The sequence below is a fragment of the Grampus griseus genome (genome assembly GCF_964374135.1).
Source record: "Grampus griseus genome assembly, chromosome: 17".
NCBI lineage: Eukaryota > Metazoa > Chordata > Mammalia > Artiodactyla > Delphinidae > Grampus > Grampus griseus.
In genome coordinates, this window is record NC_139011.1 from 49,131,654 (window position 1) to 49,156,205 (window position 24,552).

General features: G+C 36.0%; 1 protein-coding gene and 1 long non-coding RNA gene across 2 annotated transcripts; one reads left to right on the forward strand and one right to left on the reverse strand.

The window, feature by feature from the left end:
- Positions 1–508: 508 nt before the first annotated feature.
- On the reverse strand, positions 509–18,875 carry LOC309835437 (receptor-interacting serine/threonine-protein kinase 2-like). The gene is made up of 6 exons (XM_082674888.1): positions 18,601–18,875; positions 13,753–13,906; positions 10,968–11,123; positions 2,727–2,884; positions 1,600–1,649; positions 509–759 (listed from the first exon to the last, which is right to left on the reverse strand). Exons 1-6 carry the CDS (start codon positions 18,771–18,773, stop codon positions 593–595), a joined length of 858 nt encoding a protein of 285 aa, XP_082531014.1. The 5' UTR covers positions 18,774–18,875; the 3' UTR covers positions 509–592.
- A 264-nt stretch (positions 18,876–19,139) lies between these two features.
- On the forward strand, positions 19,140–23,992 carry LOC309835522. Its single transcript, XR_014298018.1, has 4 exons — positions 19,140–19,537; positions 19,748–19,794; positions 20,851–21,038; positions 23,354–23,992. It is a non-coding gene; the product is annotated as an uncharacterized lncRNA (long non-coding RNA).
- The last annotated feature ends 560 nt before the right edge of the window (positions 23,993–24,552 follow it).

Below are 24,552 nucleotides of genomic sequence, written 5' to 3' on the forward strand. Positions count from 1 at the left end.
GTTGGAAAGAAGATTCCCAGTCTACAGCTTGTCTTTTCATTTTCTATAGCATCTTCTGAAGTGTAAAATTTTTCAATTTTTTTGAAGTTCAATTATCAAAGAATTTTTTTAATAGGTCTTGTTTCTGATGTCATATATAAGAGCTCTTTGCTTAACCCAAGATCATGAAGATTTTCTTCTATGTTTACATTTAGGTGATGATTCATTCTACTTCTGAAATAAATCTTATTTCTATCTGATTTTTCGATCTCCAGGATTGGTCTGGAAATTCTACTCTTGCCCTTCTCCAATCAATTTTATACATAGCAGTGAGTGATATCTCCTAAACTTAAATTTAATCATGTTATTTCCCTGAAAAACTCACTTTAATGGCTTTCCATTGTACTTGGAATAAATTTCTAACCTTTTTATGATGATAGTCAACAGCCTCTCCTTACCACTTCAATCTCATCTCATAAAATAAAAACAACTTTGAATTAGAAAAAAAAAACTTTGAGCTTGTCAGCTAACTTTCGTAGTTGTTCAAGGAATATTTTATTTACAGTGTATTTGTTATTTTTGTAATTCAAAAGGCCCAGATTAAAACTGTACACTAACTTAAGAAAGACGGTCTTTTATCTGGATTTTGTGCCCATCCACTTTCTATTAGAGAGATCATAAGTGCTCGATGAGGTATATCAAATGGCAAACTTTCTTCATTAGTGTCAGGTCGATGTCCTTGTGACACACTATACATAATCTGCAAAGGATTGGTGACTTCTGTCAAAACAAATATATTTCATTCATTAGAAATATATTATGATTTAATATATTAAATACATTCTAAAGCCAACCAAATGAACATGAGGGAATCTTAAAAGCTTAGGAATAATTCATTACTTCCCTTTCTGTCAAAGGAATATTTAGATCCCAGCTATTGCCAGACTTGCTGCCTCTCGTGGGAGGAGTTTATATCTTCACCTCTTTAATTCTGGGCTTGGCCATGTGATTTGATTTGGCCAATGGAGTATGAAGAGAGCAGAGTAAAACAGAGCTCAGCAGAGCTGAGCAGAACCTAGCAGAGCCAAGAAGGGCCATAGCAACTAATAACCCAACGTGAATGAAAAATAAATATTTAGTTTGTAAACTACTGAGATTCTGAGGTTGTTACACAGCAAACTGACCTAAATGAACCTCAAAATAAAGAAAGAGACAATATTATCAGAAAATTTTAAAAGTATTCTTCAGTATTTGCTGGTCTTTAGAAGAAGCACTACTGAAATTTTCATACAAACGATTTTATAGCTGGAATGAATCTTAGAAATAAGAATTCAAAATTCTTATTTTGCAGATAAAAAAAATGAGGACTTAAGAGATTTAGTGGCTTATAATAGAGTTAATTACTATCAGAACAAGAAGAATCTACACATTTTTCTGATCCTTAATCCAGTACTTTCCATCATACAGTGGATTCACAATGACAAATTGTTGTTTTTCTAGTGTGTTTTCCACAAAATGACTGTTAGGCAGATTTAAAATAAGTGATCTTTATTCAGATAGTTCTGAGTATGACTTACCAATATGATGTCACCTAGAATAAGGAAGTCAAAGTACACTTACCTTCAAAAGGCTGTTTTCTAGATAAGACTTCCCATGTGATAACTGCATAGCTGTTTAAGATAAAAATATACATATAGTACTTTATAAACTATTCATAATAAACTAAAATGGTACTGATTTTAAAAGCTGACTGTGAGATACCATTTTTTAAAGTAATAATGTAGTGAAATGCTGCTTAAAGAATCACTATATAGAACCAAGATGATGAATAGTCATATACAGTTTTGTTTTGAAAGGGAATTAATTCAATTTGAAAAATTAGGAAATTACTGTAATAAGAACTTGAAGTTATAGGCAAGGATAACTTGTGGATGATTCTTTAACACCTAGATAAGCTATGCCCTTTAATTACATGATTCTATTATTCACACAAAATAAAGAGCAATAAAAAAGGCTGTCTCATGTAGCCCTATTCTATTGATTCTTTTTCTGGTGTAAGTACTGTCTCTTTTGGTAGTGTTAAATGTTAACTGCACTGTTTCCCTCCCCCTATCAAGGTCACATATGATAAAAACCCTTGAATATTATAAATTGATAGGACAACAAGATATGCTTTAATAATTTTTAAGGATGTAAAAGTAGCTTAAGGCGAGGCATCAGGACTTCCCTGGTGGCGCAGTGGTTAAGACTCCATGCTCCCAATGCAGGGGGTACGAGTTTGATCCCTGGTCAGAGAACCAGATCCCACATGCATTCTGCAACTGAGGAGCCTGCATGCTGCAACCCAGGAGCCCATGTGCCGCAACTAAGGAGCCCACCGCCGCAACCAAATAAATAAGTAAATAAATATTAAAAAAAAAAGTAAGGCATCTTTATTTTCACATTTTTAATTTTTAATTTTTTTTTTTGGCTGCACCACACAGCTTGTGGGATCTCAGTTCCCTGACCAGGGACTGAACCTGGGCCACGGCAGTGAAAACCGGGATCCTAACCACTAGGCCACCAGGGAACTCCCAAAGCAAGGCATCTTTAATATGAAAAACATTAACCACTGTCTCTAATTTATTTTCACCACACTTATGAGAGAAGCATAAAAATCATACTTTTAAAATGTAGCTTCAAAATTCGGATTGATTAATCTTGTTTTTTAGACAAGGTTAACTCTGAGCAAAAGTAACATGCTGTACCTGTATATATCATGCTTGATAGTAGCCCTTGATTTTTGTCCAGGTTCATAGTTTTCAGGTGGCATATAGATAATTGTCCCTCCTTCTGGTGCAGATTTACTACTTCGTGATTGTGAGAGGGACATCATGCGCCATTTTGATAAGCCAAGATCTGCAATCTGGAAGGGAAAAGAGTAATTGAATTTTTAAATTTTCTCTTTAAAAAAATTCAAGAATTGTTTTTGTTTATATTTATTATATTTAGACATGAGACCAGAGTAAATGCTATATATATTAATATTTTATTTCTATAATAGTCTATTAGTTTCTTAACAAATTGGATTCCATAGTGCTGAACCCAACAACTCTAAAAGCAATATAAACTGACTTGAAGTTCAGCATAATATTACAAATTTTAAGAGACTAAGTTTTGGAAACTTAAACAGGAGTATTTTTGCCTTTTATTCTGAATGAGTATATACACTTCACTTTTTGTGACAAGTAGCTTTATATCATGTGCTTTCAAAATTTACCTATACCTCACAAAACTGCTAAACTAGTCATATCTAATACGATTGTCACTGGGTATTGTTTACAACTCAGGTTTATATGTTCTTATTTATAATGTGCTAAAAATAGTATCCTTAAATTTTGAAATAAGTAAAATTCCAATATAGTATAACTCATTATTATATGATTTATGCCTACCACTAAAAGAATATCTGTTAACAATAGTATAGTTAGCATATAAAACATATTTATGGGCTTCCCTGGTGGCGCAGTGGTTGAGAGTCCTCCTGCTGATGCGGGGGACGCGGGTTCGTGCCCCGGTCCGGGAGGATCCCACGTGCCGCGGAGCGGCTGGGCACGTGAGCCATGGCCGCTGGGCCTGCGCGTCCGGAGCCTGTGCTCTGCAAGGGGAGAGGCCACGACAGTGAGAGGCTGGCGTACCACCAAAAAAAAAAGAGTAAAAAAACATATTTATGTCCATGACAAGGAGTGCCTAAAGCATTATCAGTGACAAACATTCTGTACTTTTGATATGTCCTTTACAGTTTTACTTCACTTGTAAATTTTGTGCAGATGCTATCAATACACAATATCTTATAACTAAGTATCTAAAACGTTCCAATGTTTTTTTTAAAAGGGAGACAAAAATGTAAGAACAGAAACAATATTTAGTGAACAAAAGAGTATAGGAAAACTCTGAAGACATTTAAATCACTTAGACCTTCACACGGCACAATTTAGGAGTCAACAGAGTGGAATAGCTCGAGCTCTATCCAGCACACCATTTGTGGTTCAATCATTTAACTCTTAAAATGTTCACTAGCTTTAAGAGAAGAAATAAGTTATTTAGTGTTTAGATGAATTTGAGATTAAAAAAAATTATGGCCCCACTCCAAAAAGGGAGGGGGTAGCCTATATGAATCTTTCATACATTATCATAATAAAAGGGTAAGTCTAAGAAAAATAATTAGAAAAGACCAAGAGGAAACATGGTGCCACTACATGAAGATAAGCTGGATTGATTTCTAAAGGCAATATAATATGTGTTCTGGAACATGGGTTCTAGAGCCTTGATTACTTAGATTTACATTCCACTTCTACCCCTTAATTAGCTGTGCAACCTTGGACAAGTTTTCTAATTTCTCTGTGCCTCAGATTACCCATCTTTAAACTGGGGATAATAACATAACACAGGGTTGTACTGAGGATATTAAACTAGTTATTCTAAGTGAAGCACTCAGAACAGTATCTGACACATAGTAAATGACCCCTGTGTGTTAGTATTATTAATGTTTTGTACATGGGAATAAGCCTCTAAAGATTGCTCTTATTCATACAATACTAATAAGCACAGTACATAGTTTCAGGGCCTTTAATACACTTTGAGGTGGTATTAAGACTCTGGGGAACCGTATATCCTACTTACTTCTACTTGCCACTACAAACTCTTATTCCTCCCACTCATTCTCTAAAAGCAAAAACAGTCCTCCAGCTGCACATCTGCTAGGATAATAAGCATTACTATGAGAAGCAAAGTTTATTTCTGTGCCACAGTGAGAAATGTTAAAAAAAAAACAAAAACTGGGATGTGGTCCATCTTATACCTGACCCACAAATTGCAAACTACTGGGCTAAATACTGGTTTGAATACAGTGCTGGAGAAAATGTATTCTGAGCTTGCTTCCTTATGTGCTCCTTTCACTTCACCTAAGGTCTTCATCTATGTTCTTAAATCTCACTTAGAAAACTTAATCAGAATTCCCTTTATCAGCTAATTTAGTTTGGCTTTCACATGGAACCATATTTGTCCCCCTTCTCTATTACAAACACCATATACCAAAGACACGATTCATTAAATTTGGATCTTCCAGAGAAGAAAAAAAAGTGAAGAATATGATGAGAGGAATACAAGTTCCACGATTTCTTGAGGGTCCTGGTATCATTCAGCAATGAAGACAGAGGATAGGAACTTTTCTATTCTATACAAGATATTAACATGCATTTCAAAGGTAAAGGTTCTTTTTAGCTAAAAAAGATGATAAAAGCAACAAGAATTTACTGTATTAGCACAGGAAACTATATTTAGTATCTCAAAATAACCTATAAATGAAAATAATCTGAAAAAAATATAAAACTGAATCACTTTGCTGTACACCTGAAACTAACATAATATTGTAAATCAACTATACTTCAATTTAAAAAAAGATTAAAAAACTAGAGGAAATTAAAACACACTATTCATAAAACTCATCCATAATCTTATTACCCTACCAGAATAGCTATTTTCATTTATATAATACTATCCATGTCTGTAAATTTATAAAGTTATCAGTAAGAAGCTATGAGGAATAACTTTAAGTATTCTTAGAAGTTCCACACATGATGGACAGAATAGCTGAGAAATCAAACATGGTACATATAAACATTTATTTCAAATAAGCCTACCACAGGTTCATTTGTATTTAAGGTGCACTAATTGATACTGACCAGCAGATAAACAAATTGAATGTATTCTTTTTAAAGTAGAAAAGTCCTGGTTGATCTTAATTGGTAGTATATGTTTTTCTTTTAGATACTATGTTTCTGGTTAGCATTCCAGTATAAAAATTTACTTCAAAAAACTGTAGCAAGGTGTGTTTCCATTTCATTTCATTAAGTATTTTAAAAGATTTTTTGCACTTCATTTAAAGGCCCTTCCAAGAAGATAGGTAGATCAGGTAACTGTTACTTTTTCATGAGTCACTGATAAACTTTGACTTTTAAGGGACATTTATAAAATAAAAAGTAGAGACACACAAGATGCATATAAAAGAGTATCATAATTTGTAAGAATAGTATTAGAAAGGTCACAGTTTTGTATGTGTTAAAGCTAATAAAAGTTAAAAAAAAACACACAAAGCCAAACTATTTTAAATTCTATTTATTTCAAAGAAAGACCATGGGTACCCTACTGATCAATGAAAAAGAGAAAGTAGGGATCATCATCACCTATTACTTTGCTTCTGTTTTCTGTATCAAGAATAGTTTCTGGACTGAGATGAAGAAAATAAAGTCCAAGGAGGTTGAAAAGTTTATAAAGTACAAATCTCAGGTCATTTTACATATATTTCAGGTTTAGTTAGAATACTCGCAAATACCTCCATGGTGATGGAAAGGTATTACAGGATACGAGAAAAGCAAATGTCATTCTGATTTTTAAAAAGGGAAAATAATATTGATTTTGCAAATCTATATATTGGCAGAGACTACCCTTAATCCCAGGTTTAAAAATTTAATGAAAGGGTTACTTTATGAGTAATTGATAAAAGAGCCAGAAAGAACTAATGAAAAATTATATTAGCCCAGTGATCAATTTCAGACCTCATGCGACATATCCCAAGTACTTGGGATGTCTAGCACAACACTGTTGCTCCACAAATACTTAATAAAGGAATGACAGACTTCATTTCCTTTTTTGTCAGTAGTACTACTGTCAAAGAGTAAACGTTAAAACAGTTTGTATATTATAAAACATTCTGAGGTACTTTAATAATATCCTTGACTATTAAATTATCAGACCTATCGGGTATATATAGAAGATCTGGAATTCATTCATTTGTTCATTCAACAACTACTTATTGAATGCTTCTATACGGCATATGCTAAGCAGGTGGCAGTGAATAAAACAGACTACATTTTAGTCTTTGTGAAGCTTATTATATTATAATTGGGGAAGACGGTCAATAAACATATTAATAAAAAATGTTCTGTAAGATGGTGAAAAATACTATGGAGAAGCATTAATCAAGGTATGAGGATACAGAGGAACTAGGCGGGTTGTCAGGGAAAGCCACTCTGATAATGAGGAAGAAAAGGAAAGGGAGTAAGTCATGAGTATGTAACAAGGAAGAATAAATCTGACTCCATATTGGATCTGTTTCTTTTACTTTAACCTTCGTATTCTATTGCTTTTGCTACAAGTTAAGAATGTTGCCTATAGCCTGAAATATACAAGACAGCCCATTCTCAAGGCTCTGACCTTTAAGGGTATAACACTTTTCTATTCATACAGAGATAAAAAGTTACAGAACAGACAATTACATTTGTCTTGTTGGACGTTTACAGGAACATCAAGATCTGACCTACATGGACTGCTGCAAAAACAAAGGAGTCCAAGAAATTTGCAACAACCAACCACACCCTCTCCCCTTTTAGTCTGAATTCTAGCTGGGGTAAGGTGGTTCTTTGGGACACTAGTCCACCATCTTCTTGGTCTACCGGCTTTCTGAATAAAGTTGCTATTCCTTGCCCCAACACCTCGTCTGTTGATTTACTGGCCCTGTCCTGCAGTGAGCAGTATGAACTTGGACTTGGTAACAAGGACACCTGGGAAAGCAGTCAAGCAAGGACTTTTGTAATATTCTAATGGGAAAAAATGGAGAAATATGGGCTGTATAACAGCTCTTTTAGGAATATTCCAAACAAAATGAATGCTTATTCTCCAAAAGCCCTAATTAATAAAAGGATTGATATTGACCTGAAAGGAGGTTTTCAGACCATGTTGTGTAGCTCTGATTTGAGCTCTGTACTGCTTAATAGTTAATCATGACTTGAAGATACAAAAAAGCAGCTAATTAAATTTGAAGATGACACAAAGCTGGAGGACAAAGTTAAAAATCCTTGGGCTACAGAAAAAACGTTCAAAGAGGTCTTAAGAGCTGAAGTTATCACCCAAATCTAACAAGATAAACTTTGATGATGTCCAGAAAATATCCTGTGAAGTACATGACAAGGAGACATGACTTAATTAACAATACATTAAAAAAAAAAAAAGAAAGAAAACCTCTCAGTGTTTCTTGTTGACACTGAGCCCAACTTGAATGTTGTTATAGGACTGCCCCCCAAAAGACGAATTAGTAAGGAACTATGAATACGAAGTAAAGTATTTAAGGACGATTCTACATTTATCACACCACATCAAGGGTGTAACTGACCAGGACCCTATGAGGCCTTCCTGGGACAGACCTCCCCCCACATATCTACTGCTTTAGCTCCTCTCTAAAGTACCTAGATAATAGTATCTGATGCATATTTCCTGAGTTTTTCAGATGCTAAAACCACCAACAAATGGAAGAAATTAACTACTTGATGATCATGGGCACGTAATCCCCAGACCTTCTAGCACCTAAGGATTGACCACCATCAACCAATCAGAGAATTTGTGCAAGAGCTGACCACATACCCAAGGTGTGTCCCTTCCTCACCGTGCCTTTAAAAATGCTTTGCTGAAACCCTTTGGGTAGTTAGGGTTTTTTCAGCATGAGCTACCTCTTCTCCTTGCTTGGCCCTGCAATAAACCTTTCTCTGCTCCAAACTCTGACATTTTGGTTTGTTTGACCTCACTAATGTGTTGGCCACACAAACTTGTGTTAGGTATATATGGGTACTTTGATTAGTTTTGAGGATCAAAATTTAAGAGAGATTTAAACACAGATGCATCTAGATAGCACCTGGGATTAAAACCTATGTAATAAGGAAATTGGCTGAAGAAACTAAAGATGTGTATAAGGGAAAAGTGTATGTGAGAAGTAAGGGGATTATAGCTAACTTCAAATCTCAGAAGGACTGTCAGGTGGAAATAAAATTGGACTTTGAACTCACTTTATCACTAGGACCGATGAGTGGAAGCAACAGAGAAGGAGTTTTGACTGATCGCATAAAAAAATGTCACAGTCATTCAGTTACGGAGCTTAAACACTCTCTTGTCACAGGGTAACTGCCTTGGGAGATGAGGGATTGTTGTAGTGAGGATTCAGAGGACCAGCTGATTAGGGGACTAGAATAGGTCACTTCTACCTGTATGGTTCTATAACTGATGTAATAGATTTGTCTCTTTTTTTTAAGTAGTATTGAGGCAGCAGCTTGCTTCTCTCTTCCTTTACCTTCCATTTTATTCTAGGCAGAGGGAGTGCCTTCAATAAAGGTTTATTTTTTCACTTAACTTTTCTCACACTTTTTATATTTATTTTTCTATTGTTCCAACTTCCTTATTACTTATTTGAACATTTTTGGATACTTATAATAATCTTCAATTATGTATATTATTTGAAGTGTAGCAAAATACTATGTAAAAATAAAGTGAGTTACATTTAGTATTAATTTCTCAGCAACTACTTTTTATTTGCTGTCATCAGTTACATATAGGGTAACTGAAATCACTACTGCTCTGGTGCCTTTAGGTATCTAAATCTTATGCTTTATGCAAAAAATTAATTCAAAACAGATCACAGATTTAAATGTAAAACATAAATCTATGGAACTTTTAGAAGATAACATAGAAGTAAATCTGCAATACCTGTGGCTTCGTGAAGAGTGCTTAGACACGACAGCAGAAGCATGATCATAAAAGAAATAAATTACAACTTTTGCTCTGTGAAAGACCCTGTTAAAAGGATGAAAAGAACAAACTTTGGATTGGCAGAAAATTTTTGCAAACTACATATCTGATTAAGGACTTATATCTAAAAAATATACAGAACTCTTAAAACCCAATAGTATAAAAGCAAAGAATCCAAGTAGAAAATGGTCTTAAGATATGAAGAGATGTTTCAGTGAAAAGGATATAGAGATGGCAAATAAATAAATAACAACATTCAACATTATAGGAAAATGAAAATTAAGACCATGGTGCTATATCACTATACATCTATTAGAATGCTAGAATAAAAAACTATGATAATACCAAATGCTGGTGAGGGTGCAGAAAAGCTGGGTCTTTCATACATTGCTGGTGGAATATACAACGGTACAGCCACTGTGGAAAGTAGCTAGGTAGTTTCTTAAAAAGCTAAACATATGCTTACCATATGACCAAGCAGTTACACTCTTGGGCATTCATCTAGGAGGAATGAAAACTTACGTTTGTTCAAAAAGTTGCACAGGACTGTTCATAGGAGCTTTATTGTAATTGCCAAAGACTAAAAATAACCAAAATATCTCTCAACAGCTGAATGGTTAAACAACTTTTGTACACCCATACCATGGAATACTATTCACCAATGAAAAAGGAACCAACTGTTGACACAAGCAACAACTTAAATGGATCTCAAAGGCATTATGCTAAGTGAACAAAGCAGTCTCACAATATCACACACTGTATGATTCCATTCATGTAGTATTCTCGAAATGACAAAATTATAGAGATGGAAGACAGGTTAGTGGTTGACAGTAGTTAGGTATGATGGAGGGGAGAAGGTATGACTATAAAGGGGTAGCATAAGTGATATCTTTCTTGTGACAGAGTAGTGCTATATCTTGATTGCTGTGGTGGTTACACAAATTTACACATGATAAAGTGATACAGAACTATATACATGCATTGTACCAATGCCAAATTCCTGGTCCTGAAATAGTACTATAATTATATGTGATGTAACCACTGGCAGAAATTGGGTGAAGGGTACATGGGACTCCTTTGTATTATCTTTGCAACCATCTATGAATCTATAATAATTTCAAAATAAAAAGTTAACAAAGGTATAATCGACAATTTAAATTAAGAATAGAATGACTGTATTTTGAACCATAATTTTACCAATGTCTGTAGTCTAGGAATAACTAACTCACTGCAGCAGGAAGAAGTGGCACTGAATTAGGGGCTATGGAAAAGGCAGAGATATTAAATTGGTAAGATAGAAGAAATAACTAAAAAGTCTTTAAAACTATTAAACACAAGGATGCAGATAAGCTTTTTTTTTTAAAAAAAGTAACTACCTTAACGTGAAATTCATTATCCAATAAGATATTCTGAGTCTTCAGGTCATGATGAAGTAGAGGAGGATTCATATTGTGCAGGTCATTTACACCTAGTGCAATTTCATGCAGAATACGAAATCCTAATGGCCAAGGAACATCAGGATATTCATTTTTCTTCATATATGTGGAAAGAAACAAAACTAAAATTAGTGGCCAAATTTATTTCCACTTAGAAAATGAAATATTCCATGAGGAAATATAGTATTAAACTAAATATCTGGTATAATTAAATTCAGGGCAAAAAATACTCATTTTCTTATATTATCAATTTGACGTTATTTAACATCCTTGTATCTTACTTTCCTCAATTATTAGAGAAAATAATGACTTTACAGTACTGATATTTCCTTTTAGTTTATACTGGTAATGCAACTACATGGTATGGGGTCTTTCTTCAGTTGAGACAGTTTTAAATTATTTTTTATCTGTATAATACCCAGACATATATTTATACTCATACCCATCTTCCCATTCTATGGCTTCTTATCAAATAACTTGTGCCCATGAATGTGTACACACACACACACACACACACACACACACACACACAATTTGTTTCTATTCAAAATTTATATTTTAAGTTTCCTATTAATATAAAACCATACTTGATTACGATGATAACCACTGCATCAATTAAAATTATGACCATAATATATTTACTTACTAAGCATTAATACTTCATATTTTTAAATCATATATTTACTTGCATTTCAGCTTGAAAAATTAGCATTTGGGAGTTTTGCTTTTGTGAAGGAGACAAAAATCATCTTCATTTCTAAGTATATATAACATAGAAACATTAAAAATGTAATGTTTTCTATTTCCTGGTACTTACAAGTGACAGTCATCTGAACTTTCTTAAATGTTTTCTGAACATAAAAGTTAATACAGCTTCCCAGGAGAATGAACATACTCAGAATAATTAGATAATTTGGGAATATCCAACTATGAATCATCAGGGACCATGCCACTGGGTACATTTTACTAAATAATATGAAAAAGTATGCTTCCACTGAGCTCAAAACTGTTGTTAAGAATTTTTTTTCTGCAAATGGGTCAGCTTATAGTTCATTGATTAACTAACTTGGCAGGGGAGTGGCTCAAAATACTTGTCTTTACATAGTATTTTGATTTTTTTCAACAATCTTTTGTGAGGTTGGGGGAACGTGCTTCAAGATAAATCCTGACCTAATAATACAGGACACCGAAAGAAACACAAAACACAAATGTTCAACATTACTTCCTCTTGTATACACAGATTCCCATCCCCTTGAGTAACTGAATCTTTTAATCTTTAAAAAGGTAACTTTTTCTGAAAATTATATAGTTTAAAGAAGTAACAAGGCCTCTCTGCAGTATAGTGCTATATGGAAGCTTTTGATCATGGAGAGGAAGGTAGATGAGTGCTCACTATGTATTTTATGATTCCTTCCAGGAGTCAGCAATCCCCCTGTAGGAGGCTCTAGAATTTCTAATGGGCTCCAAATTTGGGTACCAGAGCATCTACTGTGGTGCTGGGGTATGGGAAGACAACAGTAGAATTTATGCTTATACCCATTTAACAAAAGGAAACTGTGTTTAATTAGTATTTGTATCTTACTTGCTGCGTTGGTTACACAAATCTTATACACTGACACTAGTTACTTTACTCTGCCCTTGTTTCAGATGGTCCTGTCACAAACAGAATGTGTTGTATCCCGAAATACAGAGGAAGTCACTCCATGAGTGGTGACAGTGGCACCCATTCTCTCTTGTTTGCTTATAGATCACTGTGATGTATCAGAATTTAGGAGTGTTCAGTGACTAGATTTTACAGATTATGTTACTACTCAGTTTTAACTAAAGCACCCCTCACAAAAGAGACCGAGTTCTTTAAAAATATTTCTTGACAGAAACTGCAGGCTAGAGATAATCTTAGTAATATGAGAGCAAGCAAACAACAATAGATGGATACACATATTTTGGACACCCCCCACAACCGGGCCATATCTATTTACTGATGGGATTCACAATTAAAGCCAGATAACTGATACCTTGGGAAAAAGGTACATGGCTCATGCCATTGTCTATTATTGGAAAAGCTCATGTATTTGATACTCAGATTTATTTGGTCTATTAATTCAGAACTTTATGAACTGGTATTATTAACATTTAATTTGAACCCTACATTGTCTTTAACATAAAATGAAATCTGGCTTAAACTAACAATAAATTGTATGGTGTGCAGAGTTCTTCTTTTCTCTCTCCTGTTCCTCTCTTACATATATATACATGTGGATATTCGAATTCAATGTAAACCTCAGGAACAGTAACCTAAGCAAAATAATCTAGGTCACTTAGAATGCAGGGTCTGACTCCACAGTATTTTTTTGTTTTGTTTTGTTTTTGCGGTACCCGGGCCTTTCACCGTTGCGGCCTCTCCCGTTGCGGAGCACAGGCTCCGGACGCGCAGGCTCAGCGGCCATGGCTCACGGGCCCAGCCGCTCCGCGGCATGTGGGATCCTCCCGGACCGGGGCACGAACCCATGTCCCCTGCACCCGCAGGCGGACTCTCAACCACTGTGCCCCAGGGAAGCCCCACAGTATTTTTAACAACACAAAAGAAGCCATAAATGGTGAAGTTTTTCATTATTCTTATTTTGATTCATCTATATATCCCCAAATAATCTGATCATTTGTCAAACGAAAGTACTATATAGGTTGAATAACAGAATTATAACGACTGAAAATGTATAATACTTACCCTATGTAGGAGTTCATTTAATGACCCATTTGGCATGTATTCAGTAACTATTCCCCAAAATTCAGGCTCATTGCAAATTCCCAAAATTGGAAGAATGTAACTAAATCTAGCTTTGTGTAAAATTTCAGCTTCTCTTAAGACATCATTTCTTTCACTAAAGAAAGAAAATGTGTAATTATTTCAAAGTAAGGAAAAATACACAATTATCAAGCCCATAAATATTAATTAATCCTGGATTTTTTCATTCATTAGCTTTTGACCTCATGTAAATTATGCAGCTTCTCTTAGTTTCTTCGTGTTTAAAGTTGGGATAATATCTACCCTATATATTCCATAGGTCTGTTTAGAGACCAAAATACCTGTATAAGCCACTGACAGAAAAAAGTGCTACATACAGATTATTATTGTACTCTTCTCAGGAAAGGGAAAGAATACCATGTTTAAGTTTATAAAGTCTATATTAGAATGATAGGTGCTTGAACTAATTACATTAAGTTTATGTTGTATTAAAATGATCAAATTTGATTAGACTATTATATTAAATTTTATGGTTGCATACCATGTAAAAATTTTCTAAATATCCTGAATATTAAAACACTTAAATGTTGTAGATTTTAATGACTAGATGATAATAGTTGCATAAGGGTCAATAATGCTTAGAAATTATATACTGGAACACAGGAAAAGGACACTGAGAACAGGTAAATGCTTATAATGGATCCCTGGGCTAACTCTGGATCCCAGGTTCATTTGATTTTTCATTCATAAAACAAATAAATATTGAACATTTATTATGAATAAAGAACTGTGCTCAGCATTATGGAGACCAGTAAGTTTAAAAAAACCAAAAAACAAAACACATAGTCTGTGACCTCAAACTGTCCAGAAATCGTTTTAAGAAAAATAAGTACTCACTGTGGTCTTGATTTACACTTCTCCAATGATTAGTGATGTTGAGCACCTTTTCATATACCTATTGGTCACTTGTATGTCTTTGGATGTGTTAATTATATTGATATTGGTAATTATTCCATGATGATGTATATGTATAGCAAATAATCATGTTTTGCACTTTAAATATATACGATTATATTTGTCAATTATTCCTCAATAAAGTTAAAAAATAAGAAAAGCAAATAAAAAAAGAAAACCAAATACTTAAAATATAAGGCAGAATATGATAAGCGCCATCAAAAACAAGTAAATAAGCAAGCAAATAAATAAATAAATATAGGGAGCTCAGAGAACTAGTAAATCTGGGCTAAGGGAGTTGCTACAGCCTTTAGAGAGAGATGTCAACAGTATCTTAAGGATGGATAGAATTTCAACCACTGGAAAAAGGGCATCCAAGATATGTGGTCCCTCTCCAAGCTGGGAGAGATTTTGCCTTTCTTTTTCATCTGTGTCTCCCCAGGATCTGGAACAGTACCTGGCACACAGAATTTGTCTAATAGATGTGTATCAAATGAACTCAAGGAAGTTAAAGTACAGGCTATATCTGGAAAATGACAAATTGTTTAATATGAATCAGGATGTGTAACAGCGTGTGTAAAGGGAGTGAGGTGAATAGGGTAGGGTAGGGCCTCATCTCAGAGCCTTAAAGCCAGGTGAGAGCATTTACACTTGATTTGGTAGTCACTGAGTTGTGACTACAGGTTATTGAGCACAGGAGTGACAGGAGTGGAACAAACTTTTAGGATGATTAACTTGGCAGCAAGGTGTAGGATCCGCAGAAGGAGGTAGAGTTTGAAAGCCAGGTATTAGAAGATTATAATACTAGTTAAGATGTGAAGCAATGAGAGTCTGAAACTATAAAGGTTGCAGTGTAAATAGAAAGAAAAACACTAGCTGAATAGAATACCCAGGCTCTGGTGGCTGACTGATTGACCTGATTGACTAAGGGAGGTATATACATATATATATGTGTATATGTGTGTGTATGTATGTGTGTGTGTACGTATGTGTGTGTGTACATATATATGAAGGGAACTGCATTTGTCACCAATTTTTTTCCATGGATGATTTGGTATTGGTAGCAGCAGTGATAGAAAGAGAACTGTCTCTAGGAGAAGCTTATTAGGTAAACAATGATGATTAGTTGGTGCTTAAACCACCCAAGCTCTTGATGAATGGCTGCTGAAATAAGAAAAGCAACAGACATTCCAGACCAGACTATGAAGCCTCCTTTAAAAACAAACAATAAGCAAAATAAAGCAAAAACATCTTAGTCATCTATGTTTTGAAGAGGTAATATACTTACATGTTTCAAAATTCAAGAATTTCAAGAATGCATAAAGAGTTTCTCTTCTTCTCCCTGCTCTTCAGCCACTTAATATCCCAACTGTGAGGCAACCCATTTTACCAGTTTGTGAGACCTGCTTTAATTAAATTTATATTTCCTAAGCTGAAACAGGTCTGTATTTGCCTCATGAAATGTAGGTCAACAAGACAGTTATTGAGTAGCACCTTTGCTGGGAAGGTTCCTGGATACTCTGAGAAAGAATTATAGAGAGGGCATGCTAGGGGATATCTTATTGATACTTAATGTACTAATTCCTCCTCCCATGAAGAGTATGATGCATTCTTCCTTCTCTTGTGATCCTATTATTTGTTGGCCACTTTACTACAGTTGGTTTCATTATCCCTACTTTATATATGAGAGCACGAAGGCTCACATAAATTAATAATTTCTATTGGTCATGCCAACAATAAGTGGCAGATTTGGAGTCAGATTTGAATTGCAATTGTGGGCCGCTAAAGCCTTTGTTTTTTCCACTCACTGCTTAATCAGAGAAGGAAAATTCTTGAAGTCAGATTTCAGGAAGAATGAGTGGGAAAACAGAAAAAGCCAGAACACTTTAAAACTAGGTTTTTATATTAAAAAAATAAAAATGTAAAACAGCTTTTACAGACATATTACCAAAATTACCCATAACAAATTTCAGTTACAAAACAGTTACACTGTTTACACAAGGTATTTGAACAACCTATCAGACCTATTCATGAGGCGTTGGGAGATTGCTGGGGAAGGTCCTCTCATGGGCAGAAGTCAGGTTACAGAGAATAATTCACCAATCACTAAAATAAGAACATGTTACAGCACATAAACTTAGTTTTCTTTTGTGATCTCAAAGAACAATGCAAACATTATCCACACCAGAGCCCAAGAAGTACATGTATCTGTTATTCCCACTTCATTAAGTGAGGACATAAGACATCCTGTGAGTCAACTGCAGAGCCCAGTCCTATGCTCAGACTACATAAATACAGCTAATGTTAACATTCTAGGAAACAAGTGGAAGAAAAAATGTGATGCAGTAATGCCAGAGTGTTGCACTGGTCCTTATGGCGTCTTTGACGGCAGAATTAATTTCCTACCCGATTTAGTGAAGAATTTTAGATGATGAAATTGTTAATGAGCACGAGAGGGAACTCCCTTCATTTCTTGGCCCCAAATGGCACAAAACTTAGATAAATTAAAATCTTGAGAAGCAGCATCCAAAATGGGAGGATCAATCTCCTTTAAAATACCTAAGGAGTCCATCAGTGCTAGATTTCCACATATTTTAATAGTTGATTCTAAAATACATCTACCCTCTCTAATCAACCACCACCCTTCAAAGTTGACTACATACATATAATTTCCCAGTAATTGCTCCACAGAATTCAAGACCCAGGGTAAATATACCCTGTATATCACTAAATCAGGATTATGGTACATAAGAAGCGGGAACAATTTCTAGAGGTGTCTCAAACTTACTGTGAGATCTAGCCCATCCAAGCCTGATAGCAAGAGAGCAAGTAAAAGCCACAGGCAGATGAAAGTCAATACCATTAGCAGGGCTGAAGCTGAGGAATTTATCTGCTGTTGGATACTGACAGCCTCTGGCTAATCAGGCATCTAGCATGATGTATTTTCACTTTAGATATAGGGGGAGGAGAGGAGAATGTTGCAGTCATGGATGTTAACTCACTAAGAATTGAATGCAGGGTCTAGTTAAATTCCTATTGGAAGGAAAATACACAAGACTAGTGACTAGACTCACTGATTAATATATATGGTTGAAAGGTTTTTCTGGAAACAGGAACTAATCTAGCCTTCCCTTGAAATCTGGACATTGCACTAAACTTGGTCCAGGATGGGAGAGACATTCAAAAGTTTTGGTCATTTAACAGCTTTCTGATTTCAGTTTATTGTTAGCAAAAATAATACAAGTTTCCTCTAGAGACAGGCTTCCTTCCCTGTGACGGTAAGAGGAGAAACTAAATTGAGTCTGATATCTAAACTTTCATGCCTACATGTGTAAACCAAAAACAACAAAAAGCCCAAACCAAAATGTCCCAGACTCTACAGCAGTGCTGTTCAATAAAAATATAATGTGAACCACATATACAATTTGAAATTTTCTAATAGCCACTTTTAAAAAAAGTTAATAGCCACCTATGGCTAAGAGCTACCTATTGGGCAGTGCAGCCCTAGAATTCGACTTCAAAAAAGAAAAAAAAAAGGGAAAAACAAAGCAAACAGAACCCAACTTCAATAAAGAGGACGTTTAGAGTTGGGCTGTGATTGCTGATTTTTGGTGTCTGGAGAAAGGAGGCCCAGGAGTAAGAAAAAAAGGAGAGGGCAGTGAAAAGAAGCGTGATTGCTGCATCTCCAGAGAAGCCTGCTCTCCCCACCATGTTAGCCCAAGCGTTGAACGGCTGCCTAGAGGTGACGAGGTGTGCGGCCGATCCCAAGTGGTCACCGTCGCTTGGGCTTCAGAGCCCGCTTGCCGGGGGTTAGAGCCAGTGGGGTGGGGAACGCAGATTTCGGGGCTCCGCGGTGGAGCCGCCAGGGCGCCCTACCTGTCGAGCAGCGGGCTGTGAATGTGCAGGTGTTTCACGGCCACCCGAACGCGCCAGTCTGCGTGGCGGGCAGAAGACACGGTGCCGGACGCGCCGCGGCTCAGGTAGCGCAAGTCGGCGAGCTTGTGGTACGGGATGGTGGGCAGGACGCTGCAGATGGCCTCCTCGTTCATGGTAGCGGGTGGCGCGGGCACTCAAGCAGCCGATCGATTCCGGAAGTGCCCGCCGCTCCCGCGGCTCCACCCCCTGCGCGAGCCGGCTCGGCAGGCACTACAGCCTGCCGGACATGAGGTCACGAGGCCGTCCATTCTCCGCGCAGCGCACGCCAAGCCGCTGCTTATCCGGAGCCGGAGCGGACTCTTCTCTTCTAGAGACTGGTCAACTCTGCGGCGGCGGGGCGCACAGGGGAGGAGCTTCCTCTCTCCGACCTGGCCCTCCCAGGCGCTGCCAGACACCCTAGCCCGCCTTTCGGAGCTCCTCCCTCCCCAGGCTTCTCACGCGACGTCAGCGGCGGATGCCGAGGCGGGGATGAGGGCCACTGGCCCGCGATCCTGCCAGCAAGGCTCTGGCCTCGGCCTCAGGCCCGAGATCTCCGCCTTGTGGCGACCAGACGACGTGTGCCACACCGGCGGGGCTCGGGCGGGGGCTTGGGAGTGGGGAAGTGAGCCAGGGGCGCTCAATTTGTCTTCTCTCCCCGCAACCCACAAGGTTGGAAAGGTTTTCTTGTGGGGAAATTTCCTCTCCGCAGCTTCACACCCAGTCAGCGGACCCTCCCACCCAGGAGGAATCTCCCCTGGTCCCATCGGCGCGTCTTCCGGGAGTCGCCAAACACCAGACAGAGGTAGCGGGGTGGGTGTGGCAGCTGCCATTTCCTGCGCGGAAAGCCCTTTGAGGACGTGCGGTGGTGACTTACTAGGGCTCCGCACTTCTCAGCCCGGTGAGTCAGGTAGGGGTGTAGATTCACTTGCTTATCTGGACTCCAGTCTAACCTCACTTCCAACTACTTCAGTCGTGTGGGGGTGGCTGATAAGCCCTGTCAGAGTTTAATCCTGTCTAAACGTTCAGATGTTTAGTTCCTGTTGAGTGCTTCTGTACTCAACCTATTTTTCTGACTTTTTTTTTTCTTTCCTGACGTCCATAATTACAGACAGAGATTGAAAAGTAACCTTGAGAGAGTCCCTCCCTTGATTCCAGGTAAGACTGCAAACATTTCTTTCTTATAGATCTGGGAAGAATGCGGTGTTTAATGCCAACCAAAAAAGACTGCAAAGATCTTTTTACCTTAAACAAACACTTTTCTACACCTGAAATGGCTATTTTGCAAAGTGTGGTGCAAATATTATACACAATACCAAGTCCATGCTAGGCATTTAATGAATTCTAAAGCAAAAGTAATAGGGAATGCCTGACTTCAATCAGGGATTTCTGCCTACAGAAAATCAGTGCTTCCTGTATTTTTGTATTGCCTGAAATGAGAGTAGCAGTGTTACATTTTACAATAAATGGAAGCTGTAATGAAAGAGTGTGTTTTAAAATTTGATAATTTAAAATAAAATACTTAGCTTTAAAGATATGGTCTGATAATCTGTGGTTCATTCCTTAATAAGCTTTTTGCTACAGAGTGCTCAGAAAACTTTTCCCATTCATTCATTCATTCATCCAGTCAGTTTACAAACAGAATTCTAGAGAAAGAGAACAAAAATTAAGAAGGGAGGAAATGATCAAAATAATAATTCAAGAATTTCTTCCAGGACCAAAAGACAAAGATGTTCATATTTAAAGGACCCACCAGCTACCCACAGTGACTGAAAAAGGACCTATGTTAAAGCACACCATTAAAAAGATCAGAACACTAAGAATAAAGAGAACACTAAGAATAAAGAGAATAATGAATAAATAAAATCCTTCATATTTAAAGGACCCACCAGCTACCCACAGTGACTGAAAAAGGACCTATGTTAAAGCACACCATTAAAAAGATCAGAAAACTAAGAATAAAAGTTTTCAGAGGGAAGAAGCAGGAATAAACGGATGAGAATTAGAATGGCATTGGGTTTCTCAACAATAACACTTTTATGCTAAAACACTACAGTGAAATTTCAAGTTTTGTAAGACAATAACTTCCAACCTAGAATCCTATAGTCAAACTACCCATCAAGAGTAAGAGTAGAATAAAAACATTTTCACATATACAAGGATGAAAACATTTATTTTCCATCCATCCATCCGCCTTTTTTTTTTTTTTTTAAGGGGAAGTTACTAGAGGATGTGCTCCAACGAAACATGAGAGCAAGACAAGAAAGAGAAAGACGTGGGACCCAGAAAAAAGGACCAGGAGAATGTGAAGGGAAATTCCAGGGTGAAAGATATGTGGCAGAATTAGAGAGCAGTCATTTTCACCGGAGAAGGAAGATGGCAGACTCCAAGAAGAAAGACTGGTTAGTGTAATTGAATTTATTTAGATTACTAATTTTGAGTATTTGGGTAGTTATATTGATAGATGTTTGATAGATCTAATGAAATACGTGATAAAATTCGAGAGAACTTAAAAATATAAGCAAGTAAAAAAAGAAAGCAATTATTAATTCCATGAAAACTAAAAATTAGACAAGCATGGAAACAGCGTTTCTCCGACTGTTGTGTGGTGAAAATTTTAAGACTTTTTAGAGCCTCTGAAATACTAGTATATTATAAATCTCGAAGGAGAGAACATGCAGCATAGAGCACTATAAAATTTATATATATTTTTAATTACATTACTTTAAAATTTTTGAAAATTAGTATTCACATGGTTCAAAATTTAAAAGTGTAACAGACAGATAATTCAATAGAAAATTAGGCAAAACACCTAGATACTTCACACAAGGGTATATCTAAATAGCAAATAGTAAATGAATGTGAAAAGGTGCTCGACCTCATCAGTCATTAGAGAACTGCAAGTTAAAACCACAGTGCAGTATCACTACACAAATACAAGAATAATTAAAATTAAAAAGACAGAATATAGCAAGTGTGGGTGAGGTTTTGTAACAATTGGAGCTCTTGCACATTGCTGGTGGGAGTGTCAATTGGTACAATCAATTTTGCAAACTGTATGGCAGTACTATTAAAATTGCAGATATGCAGATCCTCAGCAATTCCTTGCCTAGGTATATGGACATGCATATGCATATACTAGAAAGTTCATAGTAGTGCTATTTATAATAGCTTCAAACTGGAAATTACCCAAATATCCATAAATAGTAGAATGGGTAAATGATTTGTGGCCCATTTTTTTACACAGTGGGATACTAAACAGCAATGATATTGAGCAGTGTGCAATATTGATGAATTGCACAAATACAATACTGGATGAAAAAGCTAGACACAGAAGAGTATACATTTTATGAGTCAATTCCTATTAAGTACAAAAACAAGCAAAACTAGCCTATGCTTTTAGAAATCCGGATAATGTCTACTCTTGTAGAGTGGTCATAGTGACTAGAAGGGACAGGATGAGGCCTCTGGGGTGATAGAAATGTTCTGTTTCTTTATCTAGGACCTAGACTCTTGGTGCCAGTTGCATGGGTATGTTCAGTTATGAAAATTCTTTGAGGTTACACAATGTGCACTTTTCTGTATATATATATATGTTATACTTCAATAAAAGGTTAATAGGTTTAAATACAAAATAAATAATACATGTGGGTGTATATTATGTCTCTTACTTTTATTTAATTAGTATTACAGTATATACCTGTTCAACTTGCTTGTCTTTCACTTAGTAATCTATTTCAGATATCTTTCCATACAAATGCATAAAAAGCTTTCTCAACTTTTTTTTTTTTTAAATGATGGATATGCCATAATTTACCCCTCATTGGTGGACACTTAGCTGGTTTCCACATATTTACTGTTACAAATTATGCTGCAATAAGTAATCATTACATATGTCATTTCATACATGTGTAAGTGTATCCATATATATGCCCTAGAAGCTGAACTGCTGGACAAAAGAGTTATGTTCATTTGTAATTTTGGTTTGTATTGTTGAATTGACCTTCACTGAGGTTGTTCCAGTTTTCTTTTTCTGCAGACAAATGAGAGTGCTGTTTTTCCACACACCTTCTTTCATTTCTTTTCGAGATAGATAGTATAATATTGATCTGCTGATTCCTGTATTTCAGTGCTTCTAAACTCATTTAAATGCTAAGATTCTTTTTATTGCAGACCTTCTAAATATCTGGCTTCAATTTTTTATCACAACCTCAAACTTTAGCTTTCATGATAGTTTCACCATTATACAGCTTAAAAAATATGTATTCTTAGTGATATGTACATTGTTTAATTAATGCCCATAATGAATGGCTAATGACAGGAAACCTAAAGATTACTGATGCTAAACTACATCAACTAAATGAGAAACAAAAAACATGAGAATAATTATGCAAATCAGGCTAAAAAACAAGCCTCACACCTATATGTTGAATTCATCTATTCAAAATTCTGTAGAATCATATTAAGTCATATTTTCCATTTACTGAGAATAAAGGTTATTTATATCTGCATGTGCTGTTTTAGGGACATGGTAGCTTGAAATGGCATGCTTGAAATCTCTCATAGTCTGTTTTTTTGTTTTGCTTGTTTTTTTTAACTTCAATGCCTTTTATTCCTGTAAGTTCTTTTTATTTATTTATTTTTCTAATTTTTTAAAAAATTAATTTTTATTGGAGTATAGTTGCTTTACAATGTTGTGTTAATTTCTACTGTACAGCAAAGTGAATCAGCTATATGTATACATATAATGTCCATGGACAGAGGAATGGATAAAACAGATGTGGTATATATATACAATGGAATATTATTCAGCCATAAAAAGGAATGAAATTGGGTCATTTGTAGAGACGTGGATGGAGCCAGAGACTGTCATAAAGAGTGAAGTAAGTCAGAAAGAGAAAAACAGATATCATATATTAACGTTTATATGTGGAATCTAGAAAAATGGTATAGATGATCTTATTTGCAAAGCAGAAATAGAGACACAGATGTAGAGGACAAATGTATTGACACCAAGGGAGGAAGTGGGGGGGGTGGGATGAATTGGGAGATTGGGATTGACATATATACACTATTACTACTATGTATAAAATAGATAACTAATGAGAACCTACTGTATATAGCTCAAGGAACTCTACTCAATGCTCTGTGGTGACCTAAATGGGAAGGAAATCCAAAAAAAGAGGGGATATATCTCATAGTCTTTTAAATTAGAAACAAGACAGAAAAGTTGAAAAATAAACCACTTAAAAAAGTACAAATGCAAGAATTTAAAACATTTCATATTCTAGTTTTTTCTATTCTTTGGTCTGAAAGCATCTGGTAACCATTGGGGGAAAATGGGTGAAGGATATGTGGGACCTCTCTGTATTATTTTTACAACTTCCTGTGAGTCTATTATTATCTCCAAATAAAAAGTTTTAAAAAGCTGTACCTGGGTGTATTAGTTTCCAGGGACTGCCATAACAAAGAACCACAAGAATTATAAAAAGGTATGTAAATGAGAAGTAAGGCTTCCTGATTCTTCAGATCTCCAGTTCACCTTCCCTAAGACAATAAATAAATTTAACAAATATTATGTGCCATAATGCTAGGTGCTGGAAATACAGGGATAACAAAAGACACATGGTCTCTGTCCTTAAAATGCTTTTAATGTTCTAAGGGAGAGAGAACCTAAGCATACAATTACAGTAGAGTGTGATAAATGTTCTGATAGAGAAGTCCAGGGCACACTCAGAAATTAGGGGAAAGAAGACTGCATGGTAATTTAATGAAGAGAGGTAAGGCAAACTGCCCAAAGTCATAGAGTTTTTGAACTACAGAGACATGATTCCTGCACAAATCTATTTGAATTAAAGCTCATATTCTTTCCGGGAAGTGCTTGCTGTATCACTAGGGTATTACATTTTCAGTTTC